This window comes from Macaca nemestrina, chromosome 10 (assembly GCF_043159975.1).
Source record: "Macaca nemestrina isolate mMacNem1 chromosome 10, mMacNem.hap1, whole genome shotgun sequence".
Classification (NCBI taxonomy): Eukaryota; Metazoa; Chordata; class Mammalia; order Primates; family Cercopithecidae; genus Macaca; species Macaca nemestrina.
Window position 1 is genome coordinate 42,011,474 of NC_092134.1, and position 23,648 is coordinate 42,035,121.

The following is a 23,648-nucleotide window of genomic DNA, read 5'->3' on the forward strand; positions in this document are numbered from 1 at the left end:
ACTGGGAACAGTTAAGTACAGAAACAAAAAATGTCCTTTCCTATAGACTTGATTAATTACACAATGCATGTAAGAAAGGCATCCATGTGTGGTGTTTGCTTTCATTTCTGCTTTCTGTTGCAGGTTGGGATTGAGTTTCAACAGCATCTCTGTTGTCGACAATGGCTCTCTGGCCAACACGCCTCATCTGAGGGAGCTTCACTTGGACAACAACAAGCTTACCAGAGTACCTGGTGGGCTGGCAGAGCATAAGTACATCCAGGTAATGCAAAGCCACTGCTTATGTGAGGAATATCCAGAGAGCAAGACTCCTACCCCACTTATAGGATGCTAGGAGGCAGGAAGCTCTTCTTAGAATTTCTTTTTCAGAGTGTCTTAGTTAGAATTTCTATGACAAAATACCATAAAAAATTAAATCAAGAAGCACAACTTACATTAGCTAGATTTCAATAAAGTTTTTGATTTAAAAATATGGAGATGAAACTTAGAGTCTTTTGTAATGCTGATTTTTTTCAGTAGGGGGGGTGGTGGTGGTGGTGCCATAGTGAGTAGGGGGAGTTTGAAGCCACAAGTAAAATCAAAATTTTTTTTTCACCATCATTATTAATTTTAGTTTTCAAATTATTCAAGAATTGACTGGGAAGAGCTTCTATGGTCTAGTTCCTGCCTCTTTTTAGCATGGCCTCATCATTTTTCTTTATTTCCTCTAAAAAAAAAGAGATACATTTACAGAATGTGCAAGTTTGTTACACAGGTATACATGTGCCATGGTGGTTTGCTGCCCCTATTGACCTGTCCTCTAAGTTCCCCCCATCACCCCCTACACCCTATTGTGTGTTTTGTTACCCTCTGTGTCCCTGTGTTCTCAATGTTCAACTTCCACTGATGAGTGAGAACATGCAATATTTAGTTTTCTGTTCCTGTGTTAGTTTGCTGAGGATAATGGCTTTTAGTTTCATTCATGTCCCTGCAAAGGACATGATCTCATTCCTTTTTATGACTGCATAGTATTCCATGGTGTATATGTATCACATTTTCTTTATCCAGTCTATCATTGATGGACATTTGCATTGGTTCCATGTTTTTGCTATTGTAAATAGTGCTGCAATAAATATATGTGTGCATGTGTCTTTATAGTAGAATGATTTATATTCCTTTGGGTATATACCCAGTAACGGGATTGCTGGGTCAAATGGTATTTCTTGTTCTAGATCCTTGAGGTATTGCTACACTGTCTTTCACAATGGTTGAACTAATTTACACTCTCACTAACAATGTAAAAGCATTCCTATTTCTCCACAGCCTCATCAGCATCTACTGTTTCCTGACTTTTTAATAATCACCATACTGACTGGTGTGAGATAATATGTCATCTCCAGCCACAGGGAATCATTAATCTATTTTATCATTTTTGTTTGTTTCATAGACCACAGTTTTGTGTAGATTCTGAGAATTCTTTAACATCTATAAATTTTATAATTTTATAAAACTTTGGTTTTATAATCTAATTTTGAGATAATCCTAGTATATGATATGAGTCTAATTCATTGTCTGTATGTGGATAGCAATTGTCCCAATGTCATTTGCTGGAAATAATATTCTTTCTCCAATGAATTGTCTTATCTGTTGAAAATCACTTGATCATAAATGTAAGGGTTTACTTCTGGACTTTCAGTTCTATTACATTTATCTATATGTCTAGTCATATGACAGTATTATACCTTTCAATTACTGTAGCTTTTGGTTAAGTTTTGAAATTAGAAAATGTAGGTTCTCCAACTTTTTTCTTTTTTTTCAGTTATTTTGGCTATTTTGGTTCCTTTGCATTCCGTATCAATTTTATGATCAACTTTTTCATTTCTGGAAAAATATTCTTGTAAAGCTTTGAAAGGTATTGTTTTGAATCTACAGATCATTGGAAAGAATTACTATCTTAATAATAATTGAGTCTTCCAAGTCACAAACAAGGGTTATTTACATCTTCTTTTCTTTTTCTCAACAGTTTTTGTCATCTTTAGCATACATGTCTTGCAATTCTTTTACTACATTCATTTTTTTTCATTCTTTTTGATGCTGTTTTGAATTGCTTTTTGTTTGTTTGCTTGTTTTTTGTTTTGAGATGGAGTCTCGCTCTGTCGCCCAGGCTGGAGTGCAGTGGCGCGATCTCCGCTCACTGCAAGCTTCGCCTCCCGGGTTTACGCCTTTCTCCTGCCTCAGCCTCCCGAGTAGCTGGGACTACAGGAGCCTGCCACTGCGCCCGGCTAATTTTTTTTTGTATTTTAGTAGAAATGGGGTTTCACCGTGTTAGCCAGGATGGTCTCGATTTCCTGACCTCGTGATCTGCCCGTCTCGGCCTCCCAAAGTGCTGGGATTACAGGCGTGAGCCACCGCGCCCAGCCTGTTTTGCGTTGTTAATCTTTTTTATTTGTTTGCTGCTAATGTATAAAAATACAATTGATGTTTATATATTGAGCTATCCTGGTACTATCCCAAATTTGTTTTTAGTTGCAGTAATTTTTGTGAGTTCCTTTGGATATTCAATATTTAGGATATATTATTTGCAAATAGACAGCTTTAGTTATTTTATTTGGATTCTTTTAGGTCCCCCCTCCCCTACAACCCACCCATTGCATTGGCTGGAATCTCCAGCGCAATGTTGCATAAAGGTGATGAAATTAAACATCTTTGCCCTATTTGTTAGTTTAGGAGGAGGGGGCATTCGTTTTACCATTAGTTACGATGTTAGCCACAGGTCTTCTGTAGATGCTCTTTATCAAGTTGAGGAAGTTCCCTTCTATTTCTAGTTTACTGAAAACATTTCTTATGAATGTTTTTTTTTTCTTACATGTTTTTCCTGCGTCTATTGAGATAATCATGCGAGTTTTGGCCTTTATATTTTTGATATAGTGTATTACATTGATATTACTTTGATTTTCATATGTTAAACCAATTTTACAACCCTGAGATAAATCATTTTTGGTCGCATAGTATAAAATCATTTTATATGTTGTGAAATGTAGCTTCCTAACATTTTGTTAGAGATTTTTTGTCCATATTCATGAGAGATTTGATTACATTTTTTTTCTTATGATGAATTTTGTGTGGCTTTGGTCTTAGAAAATATTGACCCCATAGAATGAGTTTGGAATCTACTTCTATTTTGCCCTACACAGACTAATACTTATGTCTTGATATTTTCTTCTCTCACTTTCAAGATTAACCATAAATGCTCACCAAACACCCCTTCCTTTAGTTGTTAATCACTACTGGAATATAGAGGATGGTAAATGACAACAAGAAACTTCCAAAAGATGAGAATCACAAACCATGCATATAAGTGTTGCTTTCACTTTAATATTCCTTGTTTTCCTGTTTTTATATGACATCTACTTTTAAGCCCTTACAGAAACAAAGCCATTTTCACCAGTACATGAATGTGAATGTCCTAGTGGGTAGAGCAAATATTTCAGATTTTTTGTTTGTTTGTTTGAGACAGTCTCTCGCTCTGTCACCTAGGCTGGACTGCATGCAATGGCACGATCTCAGCTCACTGCAACCTCCGCCTCTCAGGTTCAAGCAATTCTCCTGCATCAGCCTCCCGAGTAGCTGAGATTATAGGCATGCGCCGCCATGCCTGGCTAATTTTTGTATTTTTAGTAGAAACGGGGTTTCACCATGTTGGTCAGGCTGGTCTTGAACTCCTGACCTTGTGATCCACCCACCTCAACCTCCCAAAGTGCTGAGATTACAGACATAAGCCACCACGCCTAGACTTTCAAGTTATTTTTTTAAGGGAGTACTTCATAGGTTTCATAGCTCACTTAAGACCTTGTTGTCTTAGTGTTATATTTTAACCTCGCTTGTATGATTTCAGAGAAGTTGCTTCTTGACCTACAGAACTTATATCCACAAAGTGAAGTGTAAACTCATTTCTAACATTCTTTGTATAAGTCTGGTATTTAGTGAACCTAAGAAAATCTATGGACAAATTACCATTATCTTAAACATGATTGTAAAACATAATTCAGAAAAAAATCTCTGATTGATTTTATTGCACTGTATTCATCAAGTAAAATGTATTATGTAGAATACATGTTTGTTAAAACTTCCTAGGTCTATTTATTCTAAATGCTGTGGTATTTAAATATTTCAGAATTTCTTGGAATTCCTGATTCTTTATTTCAATTCCTGTACTTTACGCTCTCTTTTTCTTTTTCACTACACAGCACTTTCTTGTTCTATATAATTTTGTTAAAAGGTTTATATATATTTTTTGCCCTGAAAACATAATATTTCATGTAGACCCAATATAGTCATGTAGACCTGATATATGAAATAACATTTATTCCTTCAACACATATTTATTGAACACCTGCTCTGTTCTAGTACTGGAGATACAGCCATAAATGAGCAGAACCATTCCTGTCTCATGGAGCTTTTACTCTAGAGGAGAGAAACAAACAATAGTAAATCAGCATAATATGCTATATATTGATAATGCTATGAAGAAAAATGCAGAAATGTAATTCTGCCGCAGAGAATGACAGAATGGGGTGGTCAGGGAAGGTCTGTCTGGTAAGAAAAAGTGAATTACATGAGGCAGGAAGCCTTGCAGACACCTTAGAAATTATGCCAGGTTGAGTTAATGGTGTTGACAACTTAAGAAGAGATCATGCTTTGTGCATTAGAAGAGCAGCAAGTAGACCAGATGATTGACTTGTACAGTAAGAGAAGAGGAGGTCAGAGTAGAAGGATGTCAGAACATGTAGGATTTGTAGACCCCTTTGAGAACTTTAGATTTTATTATTCTGCATGAGATGGGAAACCACTGGAGTTCTGAGGCAAAGAACATATAATTTGGTTTACTTTTTAAAGCAATTGCTCTTAGAGCTTTAAAAAAAAGGATAAAATTTCGGAAGGCAAAAGGGGAAGCAGGAAGAATAATCAGGGCAACTTCAATCATTTGGAAGGAAACAATGATGACTTCGACAAGGCTGTAGGAGTAGACATGGAGAGAAGAACTAGATTAAGTGTACATTTTGAAGGCTGAGCTAGCAAGATTTGTTGTTGATTATGTAAAGAGCATAAGGGAACTGGGGCTCAAGGATAATGACAATGTATACAGCCTGAGCATCTGAAATGATTGGCATGCCATTTACTGAGATGAGGAAGACAAGACCAAAGAAGGGAAAAACAAATTTTCAAAAGGAAGGGAGAAATCAAAAGTTTAATCTGAGAAGTAGTCAGTTATTCAAAGTGGGGCCGGTTGCAGTGGCTCATGCCTGTAATCCAAGCACTTTGGGAGGCTGAGGTGACTGGATCACTTGAAGTCAGAAGTTCGAGACCAGCCTGGCCAACATGGTAAAAACCCATCTCTACTAAAAACAAAAATTAGCCAGTCATGGTGGTGTGTGCCTGTAGTCCCAGCCACTCAGGAGGCTGAGGCAGGAGAATAGCTTCAACCTGGGAGGCAGAGGCTGCAAGGCACTGAGGTCACGCCACTGCACTCCAGCCTGGGTGACAAAGCAAGACTCCATCTCAAAAAAAAAGTGAAGGATTAAAAAATAATAAAAAAAAAATAAAATATTTACCTGAAGGGCCTCAACATATTTAGAGAATGATAACTATCTTCTGTTGTTTCATGTTGTAGGTTGTCTACCTTCATAACAACAATATCTCTGTAGTTGGATCAAGTGACTTCTGCCCACCTGGACACAATACCAAAAAGGCTTCTTATTCAGGTGTGAGTCTTTTCAGCAACCCGGTCCAGTACTGGGAGATACAGCCATCCACCTTCAGATGTGTCTACGTGCGCTCTGCCATTCAACTCGGAAACTATAAGTAATTCTCAAGAAAGCCCTCATTTTTATAACCTGGCAAAATCTTGTTAATGTCATTGCTAAAAAATAAATAAAAGCTAGATACTGGAAACCTAACTGCAATGTGGATGTTTTACCCACATGACTTATTATGCATAAAGCCAAATTTCCAGTTTAAGTAATTGCCTACAATAAAAAGAAATTTTGCCTGCCATTTTCAGATCATCTTTTGAAGCTTTCTGTTGATGTTAACTGAGCTATTAGAGATATTCTTATTTCACTAAATGTAAAATTTGGAGTAAATATATATGTCAATATTTAGTAAAGCTTTTCTTTTTGAATTTCCAGAAAAAAATAAAAAGAGTATGAGTCTTCTGTAATTCATTGAGCAGTTAGCTCCTTTGAGATAAAGTCAAATGCCAAACACTAGCTCTGTATTAATCCCCATTATTACTGGTAAGCCTCATTTGAATGTGTGAATTCAATACAGGCTATGTAAAATTTTTGGTAATGTCATTATTTTGAAAAAATAAATTTAAAAATACATTCAAAATTACTATTGTATACAAGCTTAATTGTTAATATTCCCTAAACACAATTTTATGAAGAGAGAAGACATTGCTTTGTTGACAATAACAGTATATCTTTTCAAGTTCTCAGCTATTTCTTCTACCTCTCTCTGTCTTACATTTGAGTATGGTAACTTACATCATCTATGTTCAATGTAAGCTTATAAAGCACAAAGCATACATTTCCTGATTGGTCTAGAGAACTGATGTTTCATTTTACTCCTCTGCTAAATAAATATTAAAACTATGATGTGACTTCATGTAATCAGACTGAACATTTCTACAATTACTAGATGTATTAGACATAAGTATTTTCTTTAGTTAAACCACCAATGTTAGAAATGTTTTCTGTAGAATTTAGAAACAGCTACCAATGTAGACAATTTAATAAGTCTAGGGATGATTTACTTCGAGTAGACATTTATCAAATTGTACATTTGTGCTATCAACAATTAATAAGCAAATATGTGGAAATAGTTTTTGTCTTCTATGAAGTTGGATATTTGATGGTTAAAGGCCCTATAAATCATAGTTTCATATGGGAAAAATAATTGAAATACTACAGGATAAATTTAAATAATTTATTAAATGCAGCAAATAATTTATATATGGTAGAATAAATTTTATCACAGAAATATATGCAAGTTACAGTAGAGGTTCACATGAGGGGTAATCAATTCCGCTAATAGCAGAATGAGTGCAGTGGAACACGAACAACTTGAGGAGATAACAGTTGAGGTGGGTTTCCGTAGATGCATAATAGTCCAAGAGCAAGATTGGATGCGGAGGCACTATTCAAGACAGGGACTAAGTTCCAAATCCAAGAGGTATGCCTGGATACATCTCTGACAGGTTGGCATAAAGGAAGCTTAATCAAACTCTTTTTCTTCTTCTGAAACAGAAGCAATAATTTTCATTTACATTTGATGTATCTCGAGCTAATATTAACATTAGGGAAAGTTACTCTTTTCCATCTTTCCACATTCTTGCAGGACCATAAAATTGGAATTTTCCAGTATGTTTAATAAGAGGGGGGAAACCTCTCTTTTTCTTCTCTTTTTCATCTCCCAAGATATCCTCCTGTCATGACTACAGTTGAAGAGGTGGTTTCTACTGGAACATGTTCGGGAATTCAAGGTGCATGTCCGTCAGTGGACATTTTGTTGTTCAGAGCTGGACCTTGAATGATGCATCCTTCTCTCTGTTGGAACCGTGAATAATGCACCCTTCATGTTATAGCCCTTAACGATTCACCCTTCTTATTGTAACCTTGACTGATTAACCCATTATGGTGTAGCCTTGAGTGATGCACCCTTCATGTTGTAGCCTTCAATGATGCACACTCCATGTTATAGCCTTGAACAGTACACCCTTTATGTTACAGCCTTTCTCTTATGGGGAAAAGCCTGCAGTTATCTTGCTGCTTAATTGACAACTGTGGTGAGAAATAAGTAGAAATCTAAGGATGGGAAGACCATTTTGGACACTTATCTGTAAGGCAGATTCAGCACACTTTTCCAGTAGTCAAGCTATTTCTAATTTGGTTCAATATCAGAATGAGGGACAGTCCTGATTCTCCAGTACTCTTAAGTGTCAACACAACTTCCCCCCCATATATATATATTTATATATATACACACACATATATATATATATCTTTTTGTATATACACATATATATGTATCTTTATTTCCTTTGAAATAAAGATAAATATAGCTCATTTCTTTGACTTCTACACTTACTATTTGCATGACTAAGGGAAGTTAGTTAACCTTTCTGTGACTCATTTCCTTGTCCATAAAATGGGAATATTAATTGTACATGTCTTATGGATTGGTATGTAAATTCAGTTAGCTAGTGTAGAGTATAACTTTTAGATAAACGTAGAGTAAATGGAAAGGGCTCAACTGTGGTTGTTGCTACTGCCATTGTTATTACAGGCACACAGTTGGAGCTATAATAATCTCAAGAGAAATTCTTACATGTCAGGTCTGGATTGAGGTCTGAGATTCTGCATTTCAAACAAACTTCCAGCAATGCTGCTGCTTCTTGGTCCACACTTGGAGAAATAAGTCAGCCGAGAGTCCTCTCATTTCCTATTGTACCATGTCTGTCTTTTGTCTCCTGCTTTTTGGCCTCTTTAAGGAACTCACAGCTGCTATAATAAAGTACCAAAAACTGGGTGGCTTAAAACAACAGAAACTTATTCTCTCACAATTCTGGAGGCTAAAAATTCAAAATCAAGGTGTCAGCAGGGTCAGGTTCCTTCCAAAGCCTTTAGAAGAGGACCTTTCCTTGCTCCTCCTAGGCTTCTGGTTAGATCGAGTTGTTCTTTGCCTTATGGCAGCATGACTCTAATTTCTGCCTCCATCTTCATCCTCACATGGCCTTCTCGCTCATGTGTTTGTGTCTTTTCTCTTCTTCTTCTATGAACATGAGTTATATTGGATTAAGGCTCACCCTGATTTAGTATGAACACATCTTAACTTGATTATATCTGCAAAGACTCTATTTCCAAATGAAGTCAGACTCACAGGTATTGGGGGTTCAATCTTGAATATATCTTCTGGGAGGAATATTTGTTCAACTGAATCATTCATATCCACTTTCTTTTTTCCTTCTTAAATGTTTAAGTATCTTTTTGTTTTAATAAAACTGTTATTCGATTATGTGTGGTTCACATAAAAGGTTGAAAACTTATTAATTTGTCTCTGACCCCCCCTGGTTGGAAAAGCCTCTGTTGTACATTTATGCTAGCCTAGGCCATACCACTTTCTGTCTTCAGGACAGCCATCTTAGTTTATCAAGTGACACAGATTTTCCGGAACACAGAATTCATGTTCTTTTAAAGCATTTCTCGTCAAAGACTTTGATCTGGCAATAAATGTTACTATGTAATTCTCATGACATAAATTAGACATAAGTTGGATCTCCTCTTCTTCAGCTCATTCATTTGTCTGAATCATCACTATTATCTTTTTTATTTTCCTTTACCCTTCTCCATAACGCTCTTCCAAGAAACCATTTTATTCCACAATTTTATTGCAGAAGCAGCTGCAGGATGTCATAATCTTATCTTTATACAAAGGAAGAAATGCCTAGTCTCTCAAGTAAACTAAAAATGTTGTATAAAGTCATTTCTCATTCATCCAATGTTCCAGGCAGTCCTGGTCCAAGACTGCCCCTTCACACACACAACAACTCTTCACAAGACTTCATTGTCCTTCAGACTCTCCTGCAGCACAGACAGTCGAGGTTGCTGAGTCGACATTGCAGTCGTTTCACTCTTGATTTTGTGGCTCAATTTTAAATTCCCACACTTATTGCTAAAACATTCCTTCTAGGCCGGGCGCGGTGGCTCAAGCCTGTAATCCCAGCACTTTGGGAGGCCGAGGCGGGCGGATCACAAGGTCAGGAGATCGAGACCACAGTGAAACCCCGTCTCTACTAAAAATACAAAAAATTAGCCGGGCGCGGTGGCGGGCGCCTGTAGTCCCAGCTACTCGGGAGGCTGAGGCAGGAGAATGGCGGGAACCCGGGAGGCGGAGCTTGCAGTGAGCCGAGATCGCGCCACTGCACTCCAGCCTGGGCAACAGCGTGAGACTCCGTCTCAAAAAAAAAAAAAAAAAAAAAAACAACATTCCTTCTAGTGGATCTACTTATGTATTCAAGCACACCATCTGTCACAATTACTTCAAATCACAGGTCTGTGACAGACTGTCAATTTCACACTACAAAATATAATAGTGGAAAACAAAGTAAAATCAAGAAAGGGAGAACACTAAACTTGTTAAAACCATATACAAGCACAAACATTCAGGAAAGCAAAACAACCTTCAATGAAGTTGAACAATTTTGAACCAAGAGAAAGGCCATATGTACACACTACCCCAGTATAAGATAACCAGACAAGGACTGGGTGAGTTGCCTCCTGAGTATTATGACCGCCATCAATCACTTAGACATTGGAGATCAGGAGACTCTTCCCAGGCCACACATTCTGTAGGGACTGTGAGGGCTGAAAGAATGCTTCCAGGCTGTCAGGAACAAGCACAAAAACACAAATCAATTTTAAAATACACTCAAAAATGTCAAAACAATCCAACTTTTTTGTCTTGATCAGACATATCTACTAACACATATTACTTCATTTATTCAGCCAATATTTATTAATAACCTACTGTGTGCTTGACACTGTTCTAGTGGCAGAGACACAGCAGTGCATAATGCCCTGCTCTCTGCAGCAGATGTTGCAGCAGGAGGAGACATTCCAGGACATGACAATTAAAGTGGAGGAATGTCAAGCAGAACTGGGGAATAAGGGATGTGAAGGGGGTGAGACTTGCTATTTTATATAGGATGGTCAGAAAAAGACCTTATCAGGAGTAACGTTTGAGCAGAGAGATGAAGAACTGAAGGGAGCAAGCAAAAAAAATGGGCCCTGAATTTGGAAAACATACATGACAGTTTCCAACAAGACCAGAGAGGACAAATGTGAGAAGAGTAAAGTGAACAAGGAGAGATAATATATGATACAAGGCCAGAAAGGTAATGACAACTGCATCCTGTAGGACTCTTTAGGCCATTGTAAAGATGAGTTTTTACTCTGAGTAAGACAGGGAGCTATTAGAGGGATCTCAGCAGAGGAGTGACCTGATTCAACTGTCTTGAGAGGATCCCTTTGCGTGTATAGACTGTAAGGTAACAGGAACAGGCCAAGAGAGAGTATTTCGGATACTAGTCCAACAATCAGGTGAGAGATGAGGAAGACTTTGACCTGGATAATAGTAGAAAAACTGTTGAGAAGGGATCAAAATATGGGTTTGTTTTTATGGTAGAGAGGCCAGGGATGGCTGAATGATCAGATGGGGCATGAAAAAGAGAAGAGACAGAGATGACTTCAGGAATTTTGGCATGGGCCACTGGAAGGATGAAGTCACCATTTACTGAGATGGGAATGACTGGGAGGTTGAGTTGGAAGAACTGAGAATCAAATATCTGGTTTTGAATCTGTTCTTTTTGAGATGCATATTCAACTTCCATATGGATGTGTCAAGAAGGATTTAGATCTAGAATTTTGGAGTTCAAGGGAAAGGGTTGATCTGTAGACATAAATTCTAGAGATGCCAGAATATAGATTATGATCCTTCTTTATCAGCACAGAAATGACTTGACTTTATCCAAACTAAGCTATCGTACTGTACATGTTAGCAACACATTTTACAGGGCCAATTTGGCCTTTTGCAATGTTCTGTGGTTTCTAAGATAAATAAACATATTATATGTTTCCCTCTGGATGCCTTTGCTATGATTCTGTCAGCATTTCCAAAACAGTTCTTGCTTGAACACCACCCAGGAAAGAAAAAAGCCTTTTGAGAAAGAAATCATTGTTTTTTTTGTTTTTTTGTTTTTTTTAAATCGCTGTGTTTAGACTTATGAGTTTAAAACTTATAAAAACAGTCTAGTTTCTGTTCTCTTCAAGAATTCACATTAACAAAAGTGTGGCTTGGTGCCTGTATTGAATGTGAGTTGATAACTTGCTGGTGGTTTGACAGTTATAAACAAACAGTCTTATAATGTAAAGAAAGCATATTCCTGAAACTGCAGGAGGTCTCAGTGAGCCTCAGACATTATACCAGCATGTTTAACTAGAAAATTATGAAAACACATACAACTTCTATAGCTAAGGCAATTTTTACGTGGAATTGCAGCATGAAATGACTTCATCCACTTCCGTAAATGTTTATATTGATGACTATAAAGCACCCATATTGCCACTTGGTCTGACAATGATATGTGAACAACATAAAAAAAGTCTTGAAATAATTTATTTTTCCTCCTCTTTCCACAAAACCAAGTATGTGTGTGTGTTAACATCTAAACATATTTATATGAGAGAAAATAAAATTTCAATTTAACTTTTAATTCATTTACTCCACTAGTTCACATGTTTATTGAGGACTTAGACTATGACAGAAACTATGCAGGGTCTAGAGAAAATAGAAACAAAAAATGTATATTTTCTTCCCTCTAGTAGATGACTTTGGAATGTGAAAGTGAGGTATTTCAATAAACTTCAAAACTGAACAAAAAGACAATATCTGAGAAGGTTCTGAAAGGAAATGAAAGTCAAAAGTATTACATACTCATTCATGATTAAAAATTATAATGTTAAAAAAATTTCCTGTGGCTGTCCTGACTTCAGGAAAAACATCTGGAAAATTGTAAGAAATACCAGGCCACCTACAAATCACAGACAAAGCTTTTACTGAGGTTCAGGAAATGATAAACAAAGCTTATGGGACCAGATGTTTCTGGATGCTGTTATTTTGACTAAGATGATTCTTCATTTCACACCATCTGGATTGATAGATTTAAAAAATCATTCCTTCCTAGCTTCAGTGACTCCTATTGACAAGAATACTAGAGATATATCTACCTAAGATAAATGCTAGTAGTACTAGAGTTAATAGTTTTTTGAAAGGGAAAGTTAGTGCAAAAACTCAAACGACTCATGAATGACTGTACAATTTAGTCCAGGTTTAAAAATTACTGTCATATTCACAGAGCCTATATTTTTTCCCAGATACTAACATCCACTTTTAAATTCCTTTCCCGGAAAGAATGTCTTAGGCGTAGTTGGCAAAAAATGAAAATCAGGTAATAAAATGTAAAAGCAATCTTTTCATAGGTTTCGAGGGCACCTTAATCTTGGTCCTTTGTGACTCTCAGAAATAGCAAACTTATTTCACTTTTGTGTGCATTCTCTGAGTTTCTTTCAGTACCAATAGTAACAACAATGGCAATGTTACTTTGCACTTATATGGCAGCTTTTGGTTTACAAGCGTATTCACTGATATAATCTCATTGCTATTTCACAATCAACAGTGCAATAGGGTTATATTATGATAAGAAAAAGAGACAAGGAATAAATAATTTAAGAAGTATTTGATTAATAAGTGACTACTGCTATGAGATTAGATATAGACTTAATCCATTAGCCAGGGGAAACAGAGTTGAGGAACTAACAGAGTTAGGGAAGAAAAAGATTTCTTTTAATGGCTCAGTGTTCTTTGTGGCATGCCCTCTATCGCTGCACTCCCTTACTCCCTCTCCTTCCCATTTATGCCTTCCATCCCCAACCATGCACAGAGAGTCATACCCTTACCAAATGAATGGGTCATAAAAAACAGCTCTGGCTCAGGAAAGGAGATTTCTGGAATGGACTTCAACTGTTGTCTAGCACAGACCTGGTCTCAAAGCTTAGAGAGAATGTGCCTGGGGGTCTAAGCCTGGTGCAAGCAGCCTGGGGGGCGGCCTGAAATTTAGCGGCAGACTCTGATCCAGCTTCTCTTGAGGCAGTGCGGAGCAGGCATTAAGAATATAAGCCAGCAAGGTTTTGCTCCTGTCTTAGTGTTACCTAGTTGCTTTGTAGTCTCAATTGTGTAATCACTTTTTAGTATCTATAGGTTCTATATTTTCATGTGCTTTTATGAAGGAAAGCATTGTCCCTTTCTTTCTATATTTAGAACTTCTTTGAGCATTTCTTCTGGGACCAGTCTAGGTGTGACACATTCCCTTAGCAGCTTGCCTAGGAAAAACTTTAATTCTTCTTCACTTATGAAGCTCAGCTTGGCAGGATATAAAATTCTTGGTTGACATTATTTTTTCTTTAAGAAAGCTAAGAATAGGCCCCCAATCTCTATTGGTTTGTAAGGTTTCTGCTGAGAAGCTTGCTGTTAGTGTGATGAGATTTTCTTTATAAATAATTAGATGCTTCTCTCTAACTGCTTTTATTTTTTTTCCTTCACATTGACTTGGGGTAGTCTGACGACCGTATACTTTGATGAGATTTGTCTTGCTGAGAATCTTCCAAGTGTTTTCTTGAGCTTCTTGCATCTGGATGCCTAATTCTATAGCTATATGAGGGATGTTTTCCTGAAATTTTCCATCATAATCATTTTCCAAGACTTTTACTTTTTCTTCTTCTGCCCCATTAATGCCTATAACTTGTAGGAGTGGATGCTTCACCTAATCTCATATTTTCAGAAGTCTTTGTTCATTTATTTGATTTTTTTCTTTATTTTCATCTGGGTTAATTAAAAGGACCAGTCTTCATTATTATATCAAAAAGATACCTGCACTTGTATGTTTATTGTAGACTATTCACAATAGCAAAGACATAGAATTGACCTAAGTGTCCAATAATGGATAATTGGATAAATAAAACATGGTGTATGTACACCATAGAATACTGTGCAACCATAAAAAAGAATAATATCATGTATTTTTCAGCAACATGGATAGAGCTGGAGGCCATTATTCTAAATAAAATAACCTAGAAACAGAAAATCAAATAATGCATGTACCCACTCAGAAGTGAGAGCTAAACAATGAGCACACATGGACACACAAAGTGAAATAATAGGTAGTACAGACTCCAAAAGTGGCGAGAATGAGAGAGGGGTGAAGTTTTAAAAATTACCTATTGGGTATAATGTTCACTCTACAGGTTACAGGCATACTAGAAGCCCAGACCTCACCATTATGTCATGTATCCATGTAACTTCCTAAATCTATAAAAATAAAGATTAAAAAAAGAAAGAGAATAAAAGCCTATGGTCAACCTGACCTAGGGTAGTCTTTGTTTTGGTGTTCATAAGCTGTGAGACATTAAGCATATCAAAATGAGAAACAATAATAAGGTGCCTACCACTCAAGTTATTTAGGGCCATTAACTGAGATACTGTATGTAAATAGTGAAAGACAGAATGCTTTCCCCCCTAAGATCAGGAAAAAGCAAGAATGGCTGTGGTCACCATTTCTATTAAACTTTGAATAGAAAGTTCTAGGTAGTACAGTAGGAAAAAGTAATAAATAGAAAGCATGAAAATTGGAAAGGAAAACATAAAATGATGTTCACTTGAAAATGATATGTACGTGTTCATCAAAAATACTAAGACATGAATAAATATACTCACTAAAACTAATAAATGAATTTAGCAAAGTCATAGGGTGCGGTGTTAATATATAGCAATCAGTTCAATTTTTATTTATTAATGGCAAAGAACTGGAAAGTAATTTTTAAAAAAATTATCTTAAATTCAAAAAAATGACACATGAATAAACTTAACAGGAGATATGTGTGATATATACATTAAAATATATAAAACATTCTTAATGGAAATGAAAGAAGACCTGAAAAATTGAGACATATACCATATACATTATTTAAAGATTCAGTATTGATAACTGACATATAGATTTATCAGTTCTAATCATAATGTTAATTAGCCTTTATATAGAAATTGATACGCTGATTCTAAAGTTTCTATGAAAATGCAAACAATCTAATGGATACAATGCCCTTTATGAAGAGGAAAAGTTGAGGACTTTCACTTTTAAGTCTTTCCCTGAAGATACAGTGATATTGGCAAAATGACAGACATAAAGATCAGTTGAACGGAAAACAGTTCTGAAATGAGTCAACCCAAAAACAATCAAATGACTTTCAACAAAATGACAAGTCAATTCAATTAGGAAACGAAATCTCTTCAGCAAGTGGTGTTGACACAACTGGATATTGGTATGGGATATCCACATTGACTATTACCTTATATTAATATTATATCTACAAATTAACCCAAAATGCATATGTATAATTAAAAGCTAAAATTAAAAAAAAATTCTAGAAGAAAACAATGGAGAAAATCTTTGCAAGATTAAGATAGGCAGAGTTTTTTTTAGAGAACATATGAAAAGCATGAACTATCATAGAAAAAAGTAATAAATTAAACCATATCAAATTAAAAATCTTTGCTCTTCAAAAGACATCTCAAGAACAAAGAGAGTTACAGACTGAGAGAAAATGTTTACACTACATGTACTTAACAAACGATTTCTATCCAGAGTGTCTATGTGTATGTGTTTATGTGTGTGTGTATGTCTCCACACTTTCAGACTTTAATAAGATCAAGCAAACAGCTTTCAGAAAATGAGTAAATTATTGAATATCCACTTCATGAAAGAGAATATATAAATTTTCAATTTAGCTACCACATGATTCAGCAATCCCACTGCTGGGTTTACACTCAGTATATCAAGGAGAGTTCTTCACTCCTACGTTTGTTGCAGCACTGCTTACAGTAGTTGAGATTTAGAAGCAACCTAGATGTCTATCAACAGATCAATGGATAAAGAAAATGTGGTATATATACACAATGGAGTACTATTCAGCCACAAAAAATAATGAGATCCAGTCATTTGCAACAACATAGATGGAACTGGAGATCATTATGTTAAGTGAAATAAACCAGGCACAGAAAGACAAACATTGCATGTTCTCACTTACATGTGGGATCTAAAAATCAAAACAATTGAACTCATGGACATAGAGAGTACAAGGATGATTATGAGAGGCTGAGAAGGTCAGTGGGGGCCTGGGAAGCAGGTAGGAATGGTTAAAACCAAATAGCAAGAATGAATAAACACTACTATATGATAGCACAACAGGGTGACTATAGTCAACAATAACTGCAAATTTTAAAATAACTTACAGAGTATAATAAAATTGTTTGTAACTTCATGGATAAATGCTTGAGGGGATGGATACCCCATTCTTCATGAGGTGTTTATTTCACAGGGATGACTATATCAAAACATCTCACGTACCCCATAAATATATACACCTACTATATACCTACAAAAATTATAAATAAAACTTAAAAAAGAAAATATATAAACAATAAGTATTCAAAAAGCACATAAAATCAATACCAATAGTCATCAGGGAAATGTTAATTAAAACCATCATAAGATATTACTCTGTACCTATGAAAATGGCTAAAATTTAAAACTCCTAGTACCAAGCCTTTCTGTACCTATGAAAATGGCTAAAATTTAAAACTCCTAGTACCAAGCCTTGAAAATAATGTGGAGGAACTGGAACTCTCATATATTGCTGATGACAAGGTATAACATTATAAGCACTTAAAACATTATTTTTGATAATTACTATAAGTTAAACATACACCTACCATATGACCCAACTATTCCATTTAAAAGTATTTTTCATAGACAACACATGTCCATACTAAGACGACTTGGACATAAATCTTCATAACAGTTTTATTTGCAATAACCAAAAACTAGAAACAACTCAAGTGTCCATTCACAGATGAAAAAAAATTATTTTATAAAGTAGTTTATTCATAAAATGGAATAGTACTTAGTAAAAAAAGAGGGCGAGGGAAGATATGAACTGCAAAGGGGAAAGTAAAAAGTTTAGGTGATGATGGTAAGGTTCTATACAAAGTATTAGTTTCACAAGTATATACATCTGTCATAACTCATTGCATGTATTCAGGTTATGGTATATTGATTTAAATAAGAAAAGACAAGACACGGGAAATGTTATGCAGTGTATGAGATCTGTCTCCAGCAACATGGGCAACATAGCAAAAGTAGAGGTTGTAAAGATAGAGACAGCCAGGAGGGAACAGCTGTGAAGGGACATATCTAGTGGGCTGTATAAGTCGTGATACATGGCATCTGTGTTAAATTTTCCTATTACATGTTATGGTTTCTCTAATATCTAAATTCAAATAGTGTCTGTGCTTTGTGGACTGAAGAGAAGGGTGAATGTAAAGTGTGGGATGGCCCTAAGAAATTCATCCTTTGGTATTGACTCATTATTACAAAAAGACCAAAAGAGATTTACGAAGAAGTTCAGGGTGTGAGGTGCAGGAAACATGAAGTATTTCTTGAAATTCCATCTCATGTGGTTTTTTATAACCACATAGGAAATTCCCCAATAATTTTCCCATCATGCAAGATGAGGTACGCAATTTATGTTTCTTGTGTGTTGAAGGAAAAGGCAACTCAAAATGGTGGGGAAACTGAAGGACATCTAGTTACCTATGGCATCTCATTTTGAATTATTTTTGAGAAACATTGGAAAGTTAGAAACAACTGATTTGATTTTTTCCACCTTCTTAATAAGAAACTAAACACAAACTAGTTCTAGTTATAAGATGACAGTAGATGTTTTAGGGGAAAAAAATCTACCCCCTGGCGATTTAATACAATAAAAGCGAATTTCTTGCTCGTAAACAGTCCAATATGGATATTCATTGATATGCAACTTGCCTTCGTGTGCTGATGCTAGGGTCCAGACTCCCTGTCTTGTGGCTCCACCTTCCTTGAGATGCTTGGCATCCTGGCATTCAGCTGGCAAATGGCAGATGGGAGTGTGAAAAATGAAACCCCATCTCACATACACCTCTATCTAGAAATACCAGCCATCGCTTCCACTCACATTACACTAGTGAGTATTAATCATGGCACCTCCTTTTGTGATAGTCAGGGCTAGAAAATGAAATCCCTGATGAGGAGCTGCTCTCCAGAGAAAACTTTTGGTGTGTTATTTACCAGAAGTTGCATGTTTTCAGCAACACAATGAACTACATTATTGAATAATGTCCTGTCAGACTCCAGGAAGAATTCCCTTAACCAAACTCAGGTATAAAAAAGAATTGGGGATGTCATAAAATAATTTTCATGAAATGGGGGAGTCATGGAATAGAATTAAAGAGTCTTCCATGCATACTTCCCACTGTATTATCTTACTGCTCAAATACTGATCCTATGCTGGCCAAAATGAGGAGACCAAGAACACTACTTATCTAAAGTTAATTTCTAGGGTAACAAAAGCTTTTAAAATCCCTAAATTGTGCCTCTATTAAACTACTTTTGGCACTAATTTTGGGATCAGAACTTCAAGAAGTTCATGCAAAATTGCATAGAAGATAGTATTTCTTATTTAACAATATGAAGTTGGAAATAGAGAGGCAATTCATTTTAAGAATATCTTACATAGGCTTTTGTTTTCATGTTTCCTGAAAGCACCAGATAGACTCTTGAGTCTCTAAGTTATTTGTTAAATTTCATTTTTTAATGTGTCTGGCAAGATAAGATGACCAGGTAATGAAATCAGAAACTTCCTGTTAGCTCAGTAGATTCACATTCAAAAGAAAACCCTTGTAAAAATACAAAATGTTGCTCACCACTTCATTTTCCAACTTAATATCTAAAAGGATTATTCTTTAAAAGCTGGAAGAAAGAAAAGGATGTCAAATAGAACCTGAAACTTTTGTTTATGGGCAAAATGCCAGACTGGATAGAAATCACTCAAGGATGAGAAAACATTTTCAGAATAGTTACAACCTTTTGAAAAGATTATGTAACATAAAGAGAAACACTGAAGTTGTGGAAAGAAAGACCTCTTTTGAAAATCATTTTTTAGGAAACAAATGTTGACAGCTCTATCTTCTACTCTAAGTTAATGCCAAATAAATTGTATGTATGAAATAAAAGATATTGAGATAGAAAAAATAGAAAATTGGATGGTAGGTAGAGTTAAAATAAATGAAATATGAGATGAGAACAAAAAATGTATAGCTTCAGAAACAGTACAGAGCTGAATAAACACTACAGAAATTCAAATGGGCAACATTTCTGATATTAGTTATCTCCTAGGAGGCCAAAGAAAAGACACAAAAGTGATGAAAAGAAAATGTGAAAAGAGAAGTCTACCTTATGGCTAATTGGTGATCTTTAAAAAGAAACTAAATAGCACAGAAGGGTAATCAAAGACAAAGCAGGGAAAAAAACATTTTCTGATTTGAAAGTTTGAATGTTCAGGCGAAAAGTGGGCCAGTGAAGCATTAAAAAATTAATAAAACCTGGTAAAGTATTTGAATTTCAAAAATGAACATAAATATCAATTTAAAAAGTCACACAAATATAAATGGGGACAAACATGAATGAAACATACTCTGTACAAATGGAAAACAAAACAATGATAGTTACTTCAGACTTCTCCACAGAATTAAACCTCAGAAGAAAATGAAGCAATATTGTCAGAATTTTAACCGGAAAAAATTTAACTCTGCCTATGTGCTTCTTTATGTTACTTCCGTGGGACTTGGATCATAGTAGGTAGTGAATAAATATTTGTTAAATGAGTGAAAAAAAGGAATAATAAAAATGTGAGTGGAGAACATCTTTTCAAGTCACCAGGGAACAGCTTAATGTACTGATTGTGGATACCCTGAATGTTAAACAAGAGGTATAATTTTTTTCTTATCAATTTTTAAATACTAGTAGTGTACCTGGATTCCAAATGTGTTTGCTGCTAGTTGGCATTATTATGCTTACCTTTTTCTTCTAGGAGAACATATGATTTTTACGACTTCCGGGTTGTAAAAATGAACAGGTTCTTACTTAACTATATAATATAGCAGCATTTATTTATTCATTGAAAATCTAGGAAGTATTTTAATAATCCATCAACAAGTACTATCAGTGTACCATCCAAAACATGCCCTCAATATTGCTTTTTGATCATCTCTCCCGCAACCACCCAATTCAACACTGCAGTTGCTCCCCTGGGCGGGGAAATATTCAGAGGGATTTTTCTGCTTCCATTCTACTCTCTCTCTCTCTCTCTCTCTCTCTCTCTCTCTCTCTCTCTACCCAACTGCTTCACTCAGCAGTGTCAGTTCCTTTATAAAACTTAGATTGAATCATATCACTCCATGATTAAACCATTCAGGAACTTCCCATTATATTTGGACAACAACACAAACAGTGAGGTTGTACAGGATTACTTCTTTGCCCAACTCTCTGCGCTTCACTTTTACCACTGACATGACAAGCCTTACCTACTTCAGGATATTTATATTAGCTCTTCTCTCTGCCTGAGATACTTCCAGATCTGGGGTCACATGTCACTTCCCTGGCTCCCATTTATACTAATATAAAACAACATATACTCTAATCACTTTCAATCTCTTATCCTATTTATTTTTCATAACACATATTATTTTAAGAAATTATATTATTTACTTTTGTATTACCTTTCTTCTCCCAAGTACATAAGCTCCTTAAAAGCAGAGACCCTTCCTTTCTAGTTGTGTTCCCAGAACACAGGATGATTCCAGACACACAGTTGGGCATTCTGTATTGACTGAGTGAGCTAATTGAATAAATGAATGGTTAAACAAAGGAGACTATTTGATTAGTCTATCACTTTCAAAATAATTATTCAAAAGGTATGGAACTATTATTCAAAACTATGCTTTTATTTTATGTTTGCTTTTATTTACCTTCTTTTCCCTAATTTGGAGTGATGGTGGCGGGGGTCAGGGAAGGTCAAATTAAAAGGGATGTTTTGTTACTTGAGTTCGGCCAGAGTGCAAGAGGAACCTGAAGGAGTAACTTGGATACTAGAGGGGAGCAGGGAAAGCTCAAGGAGACACAGCACTACCACATTTAGTATAGTCGTCATGACTTCTTGTAAGTATCCACAGATATCTGCACTATGAAACCGCTGTGCTACCAGCAATTTTGATAATGAAAACTTACGTTTTCAATAAGATTACTTCCATTTTGCTATGAGCGTCCAAAGAATGTTTCCAGGAAAGAGAAAGAAAAAAACAGGGGTGAGGAGGTAGAAGGAAGGAAAGGTAGGGAAGGAAGGAAGGAAGGAAGGAAGGAAGGAAGGAAGGAAGGAAGGAAGGAAGGAAGGAAGGAAGGAAGGAAGGAAAGAAGGGAAGGAAGGAGGGAGGGAGGAAGGAAAGAAGGGAGGAAGGGAGGGAGGAAGGAAGGGAGGAAGGAGGCATGGAAAGAAGGAATGAAGGAAGGAAGGGAGGGAGGGAGGGAGGGAGGGAGGAAGGAAGGAAGGAAGAAAAGAAAGGAAAAGAAAAGAAAAAAGAAAAGAAAGAAAAGAGAGAGATCTATTTCAACAGCTGGACCAAATTAGAAAACCAAATGAAATTCTCTGGTTCGGTTCTGGACCCAAAAAACTACAGTTGTGGTAGAACACCACATTGTTTTCAGCTAGCGAAATGAAGGAGAGTCACTCCACAGTTACTGGGTTGTGTGTCTTGGTGAGCTAGGCAGAGTCCTTAGGGAATGGTTCTTAGGAACTATGAAGTGTCATTACTGGTGAAATGGAAATTTAGAGTCAATGAAGTTTAAAAACAGTCACCTCAAAGATTTCTTTTTGCAAACTGGGACATGTCTTGTTTGAGGTTTGCTTATGTTTACCCTAGGTATAATGTCTGAAGTCTTCTTTGGCCATTGGACTGTGTATTTGTTTTAAAATAGTGTTGTTTTTAAGTGAGGTAATGATTTCCAAGTAATCAGAAAATGTTCTTTAAAATAAACATAGGTATATGGATGAGGAGAGAAGTACTTGACAAAATAAATCGTAATGTTTATCATACTATATAAAAATGTGATGGCATTCATAGAATGTGTAATTTTGATTTATAATTTTTCTTTTCTCAAATCAGAAAGTATAATTTCATCTAAGAAAATTACCATAATTACCAGTGTAAAGATTAAATGAAAAGATTTCAAGGTTTCATCAAAAATGCCCAGATAAGTTTAACAGGTAAATATTCTATGTTATTTTTGGTTGGAGTAAGAATACATTAATAAGATGAGAGAATTAAATCATAATTTTAAAAAGGGGCACATAAAAGAACAAATCCCATATCTGCATCAGGAATTATTTATTTATAGAGTTGTACAAAATTATAATACTAAATAAAAGCTAAAGGAAGTCATTAGCTCAGGGAGATAATTAATTCAAAGATTTAATTAAAATTTATTTTGCTTCATGTTTGGTGTGTATTGCAATCCAAGTGTACATTGTTATATCACTGCAGATAGAAATTATGAAATTTTGTATTACATGTTTGCTGATTTATATTCCTTGACTAGTATTGTTTCCACTTATTATATAATACCATATAATTTTAATAATGTATATTTTACTGTTTGAATTAACTATATGGTCACTTATCTGTGTTATTCATCTATTCATCTATTATATCCTCTATTTTAGAATTTTTTTTGTTTCTGTTATTATGTAGTGTTGAAACATATATCGTCCTGGTTTTAAATCACTTAATATTTTATCTATATAGTGGGATTGCTGGATCAAAGCATATGAACATTTTGCTACATATGGCTAATTCAAAATATTTCTTAAATTAGCAGTATAATAAAATAAAGTACACTTATTTGATCTTTTTATTTTTATAGGTTCAATTACATTCAAATTATATTATTTACTTTTTTATTACCTTTCTTCTCCCAAGTACATAAGCTCCTTAAAAGTAGAGACCCTTCCTTTCTAGTTGTGTTCCCAGAACACAGGATGATTCCAGACACACAGTGGGATTTTAAT

At 35.5% G+C, this 23,648-nt stretch overlaps 1 protein-coding gene across 3 annotated transcripts in view; it reads left to right on the top strand.

The window, feature by feature from the left end:
- Positions 1-6,648, top strand: part of LOC105483740 (decorin) — a 37,401-nt gene extending 30,753 nt beyond the window's left edge. For all 3 annotated transcript variants that reach the window (XM_011744719.2, XM_011744720.2, XM_011744718.2), the window contains exons 7-8: positions 124-262; positions 5,651-6,648. In XM_011744719.2, the coding sequence (XP_011743021.1) occupies positions 124-262; positions 5,651-5,845 (334 nt within the window). In that variant the 3' untranslated portion in view covers positions 5,846-6,648. The remainder of the gene's footprint in view (positions 1-123; positions 263-5,650) is intronic.
- The last annotated feature ends 17,000 nt before the right edge of the window (positions 6,649-23,648 follow it).